The 11,768-nt window shown below is 47.1% G+C and overlaps 1 protein-coding gene across 1 annotated transcript; it reads right to left on the bottom strand.

Moving 5' to 3' along the window:
• Nucleotides 1-1,770: 1,770 nt before the first annotated feature.
• IL12A (interleukin 12A) lies at nt 1,771-8,341 on the bottom strand. Its single transcript, XM_084768899.1, has 7 exons — nt 8,178-8,341; nt 7,598-7,731; nt 5,513-5,626; nt 4,400-4,441; nt 4,284-4,325; nt 4,050-4,193; nt 1,771-1,957 (listed from the first exon to the last, which is right to left on the bottom strand). Exons 1-7 carry the CDS (start codon nt 8,194-8,196, stop codon nt 1,802-1,804), a joined length of 651 nt encoding a protein of 216 aa, XP_084625025.1. The 5' UTR covers nt 8,197-8,341; the 3' UTR covers nt 1,771-1,801.
• Nucleotides 8,342-11,768: the final 3,427 nt, after the last annotated feature.

Below are 11,768 nucleotides of genomic sequence, written 5' to 3'. Positions count from 1 at the left end.
CCCCAAGTTGAAGAGTAAAATAATGTATTTATTTAATGCTCAGCAGGTTGTGCCCTGTGGTTGTCAGGGAGAACATTTTTGTGTGCTTTACTTTGTGACTCAAATGTTGAACAAAAATAGTAAATTCTTAAAAAACTATAATTCGCACAGCCACTTGAGTATCGAGGCCTGCCGAGTCTCCCTGCAATAACAAGATTAAAGGGACTGGGAAACAAGTCAGAATGCTATGGCCATTTTTTATTTCATGTATAGATCCATGGTATATGTTTGTGCAATGTGTTCAAGTATGTATGGATACACAGGTGTGTGTGTGTGTGTGTGTGTGTGTGTGTGTGTGTGTGTGTGTGTGTGTGTGTTCCCGTGTATGCACATGGGTGTGGAGGCCAGAGGTGGATGTTAAGAGTCTTCCATAACTACTCCCCACCTCATATATTAAGGCTTAGTCTCACTCAAACCTAGAGCTCGTCAGTTTGGCTAGTCAACCCAGCCAGCTTGCTCCAGTGTCCCGGTGTCTGCCTTATGAGCACTGGGCCTGCGTGTTGCGTGCTGGGGATCTGATCTCACATCCTCACACTTGTGAGGTGAACCCTTTACCCACAGAGCCATCTCCCCAGGCCCATCAAGGTCATCTTTGCAAGGTCAACCTGTCATATTTCATCCGAATTTTTGTGCTGTTTTTTTCTTAATTTTGTTTTGTTAACTTGACACAAACTAGAGGCATCTAGGAAGACAGAGCCTCAGCTGAGAAAATGTCTTCATCAGCTTGACCCTAGGCAAGTCTGTGGTGCATTTTCTTGATCAGTGATGGATGTGGAGGACTCAGCACACTGTGGGCAGGGCCGATCCTAGTCTGCTGGTCCTAGGTTGTATAAGAAAGCAGGCTGAGCAAGCCATGGGGAGCAAGCAGTAAGCAGCATCCCTCCATCCTCTCTGCATCAGTTCCTGCTTCCAGGTCCCTGCCCTGACTTCCCTTCATGATAGATAGACTGTGAGCTGTAACATGAAATATGTCCCCACCTCCGTGTTGTTTTGGTCATGGTGTTTATCACAGCCATAGAGGGCAAACTAACAGTTTTCTTGCAGTGTATCTTGGAACATTTATATACTGCAGTTAGCTGGGTATAGTGATTCACAGGTTTGGCCCCAGCATTAGGGAGGCAGAGGCCATCTGATCTCTAAGTTGGAGATCAGCCTGATTGACTCAGTGAGACTCTGTTTGAATAAATAGATAGATAGATAGATAGATAGATAGATAGATAGATAGAAACAGATAAATAAATATTCCAAGACCATCTGTGAAGTGCTTGCATCACTTTATTAGGACCACACAAGGTATGTTTCAAATTCATTTGATAAGAAATATTATAATAAATAGAACATAAATAAATATAAATAAGCTCATATACTTTCATGAGTATAAAAATATAATAATAAATATGCTTAAATATGTGGTTTTTCATAAACACCTTGGTACAAAAATAATAGCTTATCATCAGCTCTTGCCTGTCTGCTGACACATTCAGGGAGGACACTTTCTCACCTCAACAAGTTTTCATGAAAACTTACAAACAACATGCATAGAAAATATGCGAGACATGATTGAAGGGACGATGCTGAGGCAGCTGTGCCACCTTTGATGGGGGGATGAGAATGTGATGGGAACATAGATTCCTGCAGGAGCTTAATCAGGCCAAGACTTCCTGATTCTTAACCCACCTCTTATTAAAATTTCTCATATATATATATATATATAATTTTTTTTTTGGCAAAGAGGGCACTATGGGGGAAGGACTTGAGCCTTTCAGGAGGAATTCAAATAGCTCATCACTTTGTTGATAGTCGTGACGCGGATGCTGAAAGCGTGGAGTAGAATGCAGAGCTTAATTTTCACTTTGTAAGGATCTGCTCTCTCCGGGGCGGGTGTCTGGGATGGAGTCTCGCCGTTAGGATTCAGAGTCTACAAGGAAACGCAAGCATGATGTACGTACCATTTCAACATGAAAACACTGGTCAGCAGAAACGGGCGAGGTTGAGTGAGGTCAATGCCCACTCCAGAGCCTGCAGCCTAGCTCCTCACTACACTCAAAGGCGTATCTTATACCAACTCCTCCTGTGGTATTCCTGCAGGAACAGGGGAAGAAATACCCTTTTGCAAGTACATACCTATGTCTTTAGTGAGCTCTGAAAAGACCCCCTAAACTGGCCCAAAAAATCATCATTAGGGCTTGTGTCTCAGAAGGAATGTGTCTAGGGCATGGCACCTGCAGCAATCACTAAATAACTGTCTAGGCTATGCTAAGAGGAGGGAGTGGGGAGAGAGGGGCTATCACTGAGAGATTACTATCAGTGACCCCCTGGTTCTGAGAGAAATGTTATTTGTGTTCGGTAAACCAGCGAGTGCTTCTCACTCGCCCCTTTTGACTTGATAGCACAGAATAAGAACTTATGTTTGTATGACGCTTAATATCCTCACTTGCTCCTTACGAAGTTTCTAGAGATAGAAAGAGAGGTAGAAGGTTGAAAGCCATCCCATTTTCCAAACAGGCAAACAGGAGTTAACTCTGTCAGCATAGTTGTCTGGGTCCTGGTAGACCTCTGTCTACAGCCTGAATCCCCTGACTTCTGGGCTTGTACATGTAATTATCAATTACAAACCTCTGTAGGGTAGGCTGTTTGACACTGGCATAGACATCACTGTCTTTCAAATAAGTATTCCGGCAATGTATAATGTACTGGCTGGCTCTATGTTAACTTGACACAAGCTAGGGTCACTTTGGAAGAGGGAGATGTCTGTTCAGAAAGAGACCCCTCCACCAGGTTGGCCTGTGGTCATTTTCTTGATTGATGATTGATGTGGGAGCACCCTTTGCTGGTGGTCCAGGGTGCTATACTATAGAAGGCAAGCTGAGCAAGCCATGTGGAACATGCAAGGTACTGGGGCCCATCAGCATCAGTTCCTGCCTCCATTTCCCTGGAGGATGGACTCACTACAAACTAGAAGATGAAATTAACCCTTTCCTCCCCAACTTGCTTTTGGTCATGATGTTTTTTTTATCAAAGAAATAGACACCCCAGCCAAGACAGTATATACGACATGCAAATGGTTTTCAGGCAGTGAGTTCTGAACACGTTTTCATCCCATACCCTAGTTGCCAAGGCTCTTATCTTTCTTGTGTGCATATCTCTGTTTTTGGGGCTGCGAGTTCTCTCAGGTGCCTAACGCTGTAGATTTCCCTAGATGACAGATCCTTTCTCATTTTGTTCACGTTGTGGCTCCAAATAGATTATAATTGGACGTCAGCTCCACTTGTTTTCCTTAGTAATATCTGAATGCGTGCAGCCCCTAGAGTGTTCACCCTGAATTTTTTTCTTTTTTTTAGAAAGGACATGTGTATGTTTGTGTGTCTGTGTTGCATGCATGTACGCGTGCATATATCTGTGCCTGCAACATGCAGGAACTAGAGAAGGGAGTCCTGTGTTACTCTCTGTCTTACTCATTTGAGGTAGGGTACAAGAAAGTCTCCGTGATCCTCCCGTCTCCACTCTCTGGGGCTAAAGGCCAGTTCAAAACCACGTCCTGTTGGCTGCATAGGTGCTTCAGGACAAACTCAAATCCTCATGGTTGCATAGCAAGTGCGCTTAATCACTGGCTCTCTCTCTCTAGTCCTAATAGTGGACTCTTAAGTGAAGAACGTATTTAAAAACAAATAAACAAGCAAAACCTCTTTTGTAGGGGCCCCTAGCTCAGCCTCTCATAGGCTGTGTGATCTCAGATAAGTATCACCACTCTCCTAAGTTTTGGCTTCTTCCTTTGAGCTGACCTTATTTGCTTGTTGTAGGCATGGTAGGAGAAAAGGTATTGGAAAAGAGCCTGGTGTATATTATGCAGCCAACAAATAGAAGGCTGCTTGCATTTGCCCTCAAGGCTGTCTTACCAGCTGTAACCTCACAAGGCCTTTCCCAGGCTTGTGTTGGGGGGTGGTGGCTTGCAGGTGTCTCCCAAGCCAGGAAGGGCTGATTTTGTTCTGTCTAATAGGAAGAAGCCTCACCTGCATCAGCTTATTAATGGCTGCCAGCATGTCCTCGTGCAGAGTGATCTGCTGCTGATTATGACTCTGGAGCTCTGTGTTTATGGCCTGGAACTCTGTCTGGTACATCTTCAAGTCCTCATAGATGCTACTGAGGCACAGAGTCTAGATGACAGGACAAAATGGGAAAGAAACCGTTGAGATGGTCTGGAACTACATGGCCTTGCTGTATTGGAGAAAAGTGGTATAACTTACCATCATCAAAGAAGCCTTTTGTGGGGGCAGGCAACTCCCTCTCTAGAGGAAAGAATGACCAGGCATCAGGATTATGAATCTGTCATGAGGAAGAAACCTCTGTATTGCTTACTTACTATTGTGGAGGAGGTCTCTCCAGTAGCCACGCAACTCTCATTCTAGAGGAAAAACAGTAGAGTGTGTTAGTTATTTTCTTTTGTTTTTGTTGTTTTGCTCTGTTTTGCTTTTTGTTTGGTTTTGGTTTTTCAAGACAGGTTTTGTTTTTTGCTTTTTGGGGTGTGTGTGTGTGTGTGTGTGTGTGTGTGTGTGTGTGTGTGTGTGTGTGTGTGTGTAGGCCTGGCTGTCCTGGAACTCCCTCTGTAGACCAGGCTGTCTTGAAACTCACAAGGATTTGCCTGCCTCTGCCGCCCAAGTGCTGAAATTAAAGGCCTGGCCATTAATTCTTAATATACATTTCTCTGATATTTTATCTCAAACTAACTTTGTATTATAGTAAAAAGCATAACAAACTTCACCATCATAACAACTTTTGTGGAATCGTGTGTGTGCAGGTGTGTGTGCGTGTGCACATGTGTGTGTTTGTGCAGGTGTATATGTGTGTGCAGGTGTATGTGTGTGCAAGTGGAAGCCAGAGGACGATCTTTGGGGTCTTTCTCAATCGCTTCCTCAGACCTTTTGTTTTCTGATACAGGGCCTTTCACTGAACCTGCCACTCATTGGCTCAACTAGACTAGCCTGGCAATAAGTCCCAGGTATCCTTCTGTCTCTGCCTCCGCTAGCACTGAGGCTTCATGTGGGACCATCACACCCAGCTTTTACATGGGCGTAGGGGATCTGAACTTAGGTCCTCATGCTTGTGTAGTGGGAACTTTACTAGGTGAAGCTTCACCAGCCCCTCCCCTCCTCTTTTAAAGATGAGGTCTTCCTCTGTAGCCCTGGATGCCTGGAACTCACTGTGTGTACCAGGTTGACCTCTAATTACTGGAGATCAGCCTTCTTCTGCCCACCAAGTGCTGGAATGAAAGGTATACAGTACCACACCAGCTCATAGCTACTGAGTATAGCCTTCAGCTTGTTGAAGGGTTCACATTGTTGTGACAATTTTTTTTTCCAAGAATGTCATTTTTTGATAGCTACATGCAAATGTTTGGAGACAGCTGAGGTTTGCCACACAGCTCTTAACTGTGCTGCATGTTTTCCGGGGGTCGGGGGGGGGGGGATCTCTGTACCTTGGCTAGTTCCAGTGGTAAACAGGCCTTCAGTGTGCTGGTTTTGTCTCTCGTGATGTCTTCATGATCAATGTCTCCAGGCGTGCAGGAATAATGTCTCAGCTTTTCTCTGGCCTGTGAAAACCATAAAGAGAAGCTGGGGTGACCCTCTCAGCAAGATAGGGGCTCCCTCTGAGGCTGGCACCCCAGGGTGCCAGCAGAGCCTGAGCTGGCCACTGTGGACCATCATTTCTTTGACCTGTAGAAAATTCAGAAGAAACAGGCCTCCTACACTCTGTTCCTACCTTTCCTTTCCTCCCACTTGGCTTAGGCTGTTTGCCAGCAGGATCTTTTTCCCACCATGCAAACACTGTGGTCTTTGCCACAGGCTGCGTTAATCAGCATCTGCGCCACACTGTGATGCTTGCTTCCGGTGAGTCCCGTTGTTTTTCCTTTTGCCAAGCAGCTGTGCTGTATGAATATCTTCTCTCAAGTATAACGTCTAAAGGGGAACTGTTAAAGTCACAGCTTGATGGCTGTAACCAACTTGCAAGCTCTAAATACTAGTTGCGCTTAATTTACATACACAGGGACTGTCTCTGACCCAGTGGTGTGCTGGAAAGCACCACTGGACAGAATTACACAACGCACTAAGAAGTCAACAGCTTTCGGATGGGAGGTTGAGATAACTTTTCCATTCAGCTGGGGTACTCGGGATGTGACAAAAGAAGGACAGTGACATGGCCTCCTGAATTCCAAGTTCGACTAGGTAGTACTGTCTTGAACAGCAGCACTGTTACTTGGGAGCGGAGGAGTGAGGAATATGTAGTTTACTTTGAAATCCTACAATCCCTTTCATATCAAACCTCACCTTAGGAAAACAGTCTCTCTTCTCCGCAAGTATTCCTTAGGGAGCCTCCCTTAAAATTCCTCCTCATTTTTAAAGTTTCATGTGTGCAGGCGTTCCGCCTGCGTGTGTATCTGTGGGCCGTGTGCACAGTGCCCACAGAGGGCAGAAAATGACAGACTCCCTAAGACCGGAGTTACAGATGCTTGTGAGGCACCACGTGAGTGCCGGCAATCTGAACTCCGCGGTCCTCTGGAAGAGCGGCCAGCCGCACTCTTAACCACTGAGCCATCTCTCCTGCCTGGGAAACCTACTTAATGAAAATTGTTTGAGCTTTCAAGAACAATCAGCAGGGCATTATGTAAGATTAGAACGGAAGGAAGGAAATTCTCCAGGAAGGCTTGCTGGAGTGGAGCTAAAAGGCCCTCAAAAGAGATTTAAAACACAGCAGAAAAAAATAAGGCATCTCTCTCTTCCTCTCCCCCCTCTTCCCTCCCTCCCCACTCCTCTGTTCTAGGGGTTTAGGGGTGCATGTCCTGTTGGGATGGAACACGGATTCTCATTCATAATTAAGCCTGAACTCTGGCCCGGAGCTACCGTCCTAGCAGATGCAGGGTATCTTGAACACATTAGAGTATACTGTAGCTCTGTAGCAAAAGCGAGAGGAAATCGCCACATTTTACAACAAAAAAAGGATATTTTTGCATTCAAACATGAACCCTGAGGAAAATGAATGGAGCTATCAATAAAACTGGATCCCACTTGCCCCAGAAAAGGGAAAGTTAGACATCACATCTGGTGTCCTGGTCCTCCCTGAGATGTGTCCATCCAACGAGGAATGGCATCAGCTGTGTTAGACATTGGTGACCAGCGAGGGAGACAAATCGAATTCATCCTTACAGCTTGTGAAACTTTACAGCTTCACTGTGGGTGGAAAAGGGGGGCAGAAGCTGAGAGCACCTGACACAATGCCATAGCACAGGCAGGGCTAGGAGGGACACTGTCAGTATCCACTTTCCGTCTGTGTAAACAAAGCCCAAACTGATGTCGTTAGAATTTATTGCCGCTCTTCCTGTCTCTGGAGACACAGTTTCCTTTAGATTATATTAGGAAGGTTTGAAAAGTTTCCTCCAACCATTCCTGCCAGCTACCTGGGAACGGACAGCTTCCCAGCAGACGCCACATGGGTTAGAAGTCACTACAGCCGCGGAGCTTCCGACAGTGGCGTTTCAAAGCCAGAAGCACACGGAAAAACTCACCGTCTTCATCATGTTGTCCGTAGCCTTCAGCAGGTTTTGGGCGTGGTGAAGACACTGGGCAGGATCGTGGTGGACTGGGTTGGCTCTGGCCAAACTGAGGTAGGTTAGCACAACGATGGCTAAAAAGAGGGGGGCTGGAAGGGGAATGGGAGGTAGATTGAGCTTGTCAACTTGGTTTAGCCTGCCTCCTTCTTCAGCCATCTCTGTCATCCATTTCTTCTGGGTACTGTCCTTCCTCTACCCAACTCCTTCCTCAGGGCTGGCAGGTGGAACAAGACTTCCCAGATCTTTTTTTTTTTTCGGGGGAGGGGGGACGGCTGGCTGAGATCTGCGTTTTCCTTGCTCTAGCTTTAGGGCTGGGCCTCAGTTTTCTTCTGTGAAATGGGCATAGTGGTAGTGCGCGGGCTATTCCATATTAAAGAGGGCATGCCCGGTGCAGCGCAGACCTAGCACAACTGTCCTCCCCTTAGCTGGCAGTTGCTGATCACCCTTTAGTCTCCCTTAGTGGGTCCACGGCTTCTGCCTACTCTTTCCCAGGGGCCTCCTACCCTGACCTGGTCTCCAGCCTTGGGCTACTTACTGCGGCGTGATTGACACATGCTGGGCTAGCACTGAACCCGGTAGCTGAAGGCTGGAGGTGAGGCTGTTGGAACACTGATCCCACGGGACACATTTTTATAATTGTCTGGAGACCCAGCAGGACTTTCCCAGGACTGTGCCTCTTGCTTTCTCTCTCTGTCTCTACTTCAGCATCTCAAGGACGTGTGCGTCGTTGTCCATCGCCCCCGGGGTGGGTGGTGCTTTCGGATTAACTCTCTGAGGAGGTTCCCGGACCCAACCGGCCACCCACCGCATTCAGAGCGAAAGCGAAACCTGCCGGCAAGTAGCCGCTTTAGTCCTGGAACAGGTCTGTCCCGCCCACTATCCCCTAGCCACAGCATGCTGCCCAGCCCCCCTTCCGAAGAAGGCAAGCGCTACCCACTTCTTGTCCCCTCTGTGGACACCGAGTCTGATGTGCTTTGCGAATGTGTCCTACTTTAAACAGTAGAAAGGGGACAAAACCGGTGTGGCTGTATACCTCCTAGAACTCGGTTCTGGCGGTTCTGATTTAGTGCATAGCATCCTGAGAGAAAAGGCCTAGAGGGAGCAAGCCTGTGCACAGCTCTGCAGGAGTCCTGGAGGCTGCAAAGGCTCCTGCAAGCCTCCCAGATCTGCAAGGAGGCATTAGTGGCTGCTAGTGGGATGAATTCTGAACTAGTTCTGGAAATGGGAATCAACGCTGTCGGGAGGTGGAGTGGGGGATGGGAGCAGAGAGTGCCCAAGTTGTGATACTGTTGGAGATGTATCTGGCCATTACTGAGATCTGGGACAATATCCTTAGCCTTTCTAGAGTTTCAGCAGATAGATAGCTTTGGATTTGCACGATGGGAAGATCCCTTCAGCAGTAATGTAGAAGCTGAGCGGCAAGGGGTCCAGCTCAGATCCACAGGGAGTAGGTGGCGGGATGTGGCCACACCATGGCTCTATTGAAGATGGAGAACAAAGGTGAGCAGATGGGACTTTCAATGGGTGCCACAGGCTAGAGCTCGATGACTGTCCAGGCTGAATGAGAGTTGACGACGCAGTTCCTGCAGCAGAGGTGTTAAGAGTTAGGAGCTTGCAAGAACAAGCTGGGTTTTGGAGGTTTGGAAATGGTCCTTGGAACTTTTACTCCAGGATGGTCTCGCAGGGCGTGCAGAGGGAGGAGGGCCTGTTTGGTCATTGTCCTGGAGCCAGCCATGTGATTGCCACCCAGACCGGGGCGGGGGGGGGGGGGGGAAGAGTTGGGGATGGAGGAGTTGGGGGGTGGAGGAGTTGGGGGGCGGTGCCACGGGCGGGGGTCCTGTCAGAGCCCACCTCCTACCAAGGCAACCATCTCAATACTAACAAGCCAACAAGCCTTTGGGAGCTCAGGGGAGACGGGTGGGTGCTTGGTCCTCTGAAGTCCATTGAAGCCTGGAGGAGGGGTGGGGGGGCAGTATCAGCTGAGATGCCCTGAGCACCCAGCAGGGTGGGCCTCTGCTCAAAAGGGCATAACAAGGCCCAGAAGAAGAAGAAGAAGAAGAAAGCCATAGCAGCCCCGCTCTGTAAGGTCCCTCCCTGTGACTATGAACTGGGGACAAGGGACAATCAATGGCCAGAATCCACAGTGTCATAATAGTCTATGTGAAGCAAACGACAGATGAGGAGCCGAACTTGTGTCTAGAAGATTCAGGTGGCCTTCATCACAAAGCATCACAAAGAAGACACACCTCTTACAAAAAAGTAATCCCTGCTATCCAGGCGAGCCCAGACCCTCAGCTCTGTGTGGGTTCTTGGCCACCAGATATAGTTCTGGACCCATTTTTTTTTTTATACAACTTTTTCTTGATTCTTGTAGAATTCATACAGGCATACAATGTATTTTGATTATATTCCTCCCCCATGCCTCTTAACTTTTAGATCCACTACCTACCCTCTGTCCCCTTTTACATGTCCTGACCTCAGTTATTAAAAAGAATGTGAGTCCAACTTGTGCTGTTTAGACACTCAGGAGTGTGGGGCCATCCACAGGAGCGCAGGCATCTAGCCAGGGGCCACATTCTAGAGAGAGGGGGAGGGGGGAGGACGAGAAGGAGGGAGGGAGGGAGAGGCCTAAATGTCTCTCCTGAAGAAGTCATCAATGGCAATAGCTCCTCAGCTAGGGGTGGAGGCTCATGCACCCCTTCCGTGTTGGAGTGTTGCCTGGGGTGATCATGAGAAGGGAATTGTTCAGGCAACCACAGCTGCCATGGGCTCATGAGTGTAGTGCTCCCCCCCCCCCCCACACTGCCCTTTACTATTTGTCTCCTCTCTTCCTCTATGGTCCCTGAGCCTTGTCTCTTCTCAGATGAGCACTTCACGGGTATTTACTCTCTGCACACTCTGTCAAACATTTTCTGGTGTTTTCATTTCTTTCTTCTGTAATACTATTTTTTCTATAAGTTTTTTGCCTATCAGTACTAACACATAGTATTTAGCACTGTATTGGAGATGGACGTCAATGCTATAAGGAAAGAAAAACGAATGAAAGATTTCATTGCTGGAAATGAAAAGACAAGACCACCCTTTAACATAATTTGGTAGAAGCTGAGCTGCTGGAACAGGCCTGTAATTTAGCTACTTGTGAGGCTGAGGCACAAAGTTCAAGGCTTGCCTGGTTACAGAGTGGCAGGCCACCCGGAGCAATGAAATGACAGTCTTTCTCAAAACTAGAAACATGTTTTTTAAAAGAAGGCTGGTAATGTATCTCAGTGGCAGAGCATTTCCTTAGCATGGGCAACTCTGTGTGTGAGGATGCTGAGGACTGCCACTCACTCTTGAGTAAGTCACTATTTTCAACTGTTCAGAGGATTATTTACGACAGCCATTTTCTCAGCTTTGAGTAAGTTTATTAAATTTAAAGCGAGCAAAAGTAAACAAAAATAAATAGCAAGTGGCAGTGGAAACAGGAAGGAAAGAGGAATACACCATCCACTCAGGAATTCACAACGTCCAGTGGAAACGGCCGGAGTAGCCTGACTGGGGGGGGGGGCGGGCAGCTCAAGCCGGGGCTTACAAACAGCCAGTAGAAACTGCCTGGGGGAAGTTGAGGCAGTCAGTGGGGGGTTCCAGGTTGAGGTTTCTCTCTGTGAATCTGTAGCTTGATTAAATCAGCTTTGGAAAGTTCTAGGCTATTCACTCGTTCTTCAAATAGCCTATTATTGTTTGCAGTGTGGTCTCATTTTAGGTTTCGATCTGGTACCTCCTAGGATTCTAACAAAGCCAACCTTTTGAAACGTCCTGCATGGTTTATGACTTTGGAATTTCCTCTCCCTTTCTAAGAACTGGGCTCTGGGTGTTTCCATGTGTCCATTTTCTACCAGTTCAGTCTTCTAGCTCACTAATTCTTTCTTCACTTATGTCTCAACAGTCACCAAATTCACCCATTGAAGGCTGATTTCAGTTACTGTTTGTTTGGATTTTAGAAATTTGACTTGACTTTTAAAATTGTGTTTTCTGGATGCAGTTGTCCATCCCGTCACCCATCTTCCTTATCATGTTGACAGTCTAATGTCCCCATAGTTGAATGACTTGCGTACGATCCTAATGCACATTTCGCTCTTCACCCTAT

Source organism: Acomys minous (assembly GCF_964271855.1).
Source record: "Acomys minous genome assembly, chromosome: 19".
Classification (NCBI taxonomy): domain Eukaryota; kingdom Metazoa; phylum Chordata; class Mammalia; order Rodentia; family Muridae; genus Acomys; species Acomys minous.
This window is presented reverse-complemented; position numbering and strand designations above follow the sequence as displayed.

Bases quoted from the DNA above. Each gene is read 5' to 3' on its own strand.
- IL12A (XM_084768899.1), bottom strand. The intron at 5,627-7,597 runs GTGAGTTTTTCC...TGGTTTTCACAG, and splicing joins CGGACAACATGATGAAGACG to GCCAGAGAAAAGCTGAGACA. The intron at 1,958-4,049 runs GTGAGGCTTCTT...GTTTCCTTGTAG, and splicing joins CCATTAATAAGCTGATGCAG to ACTCTGAATCCTAACGGCGA.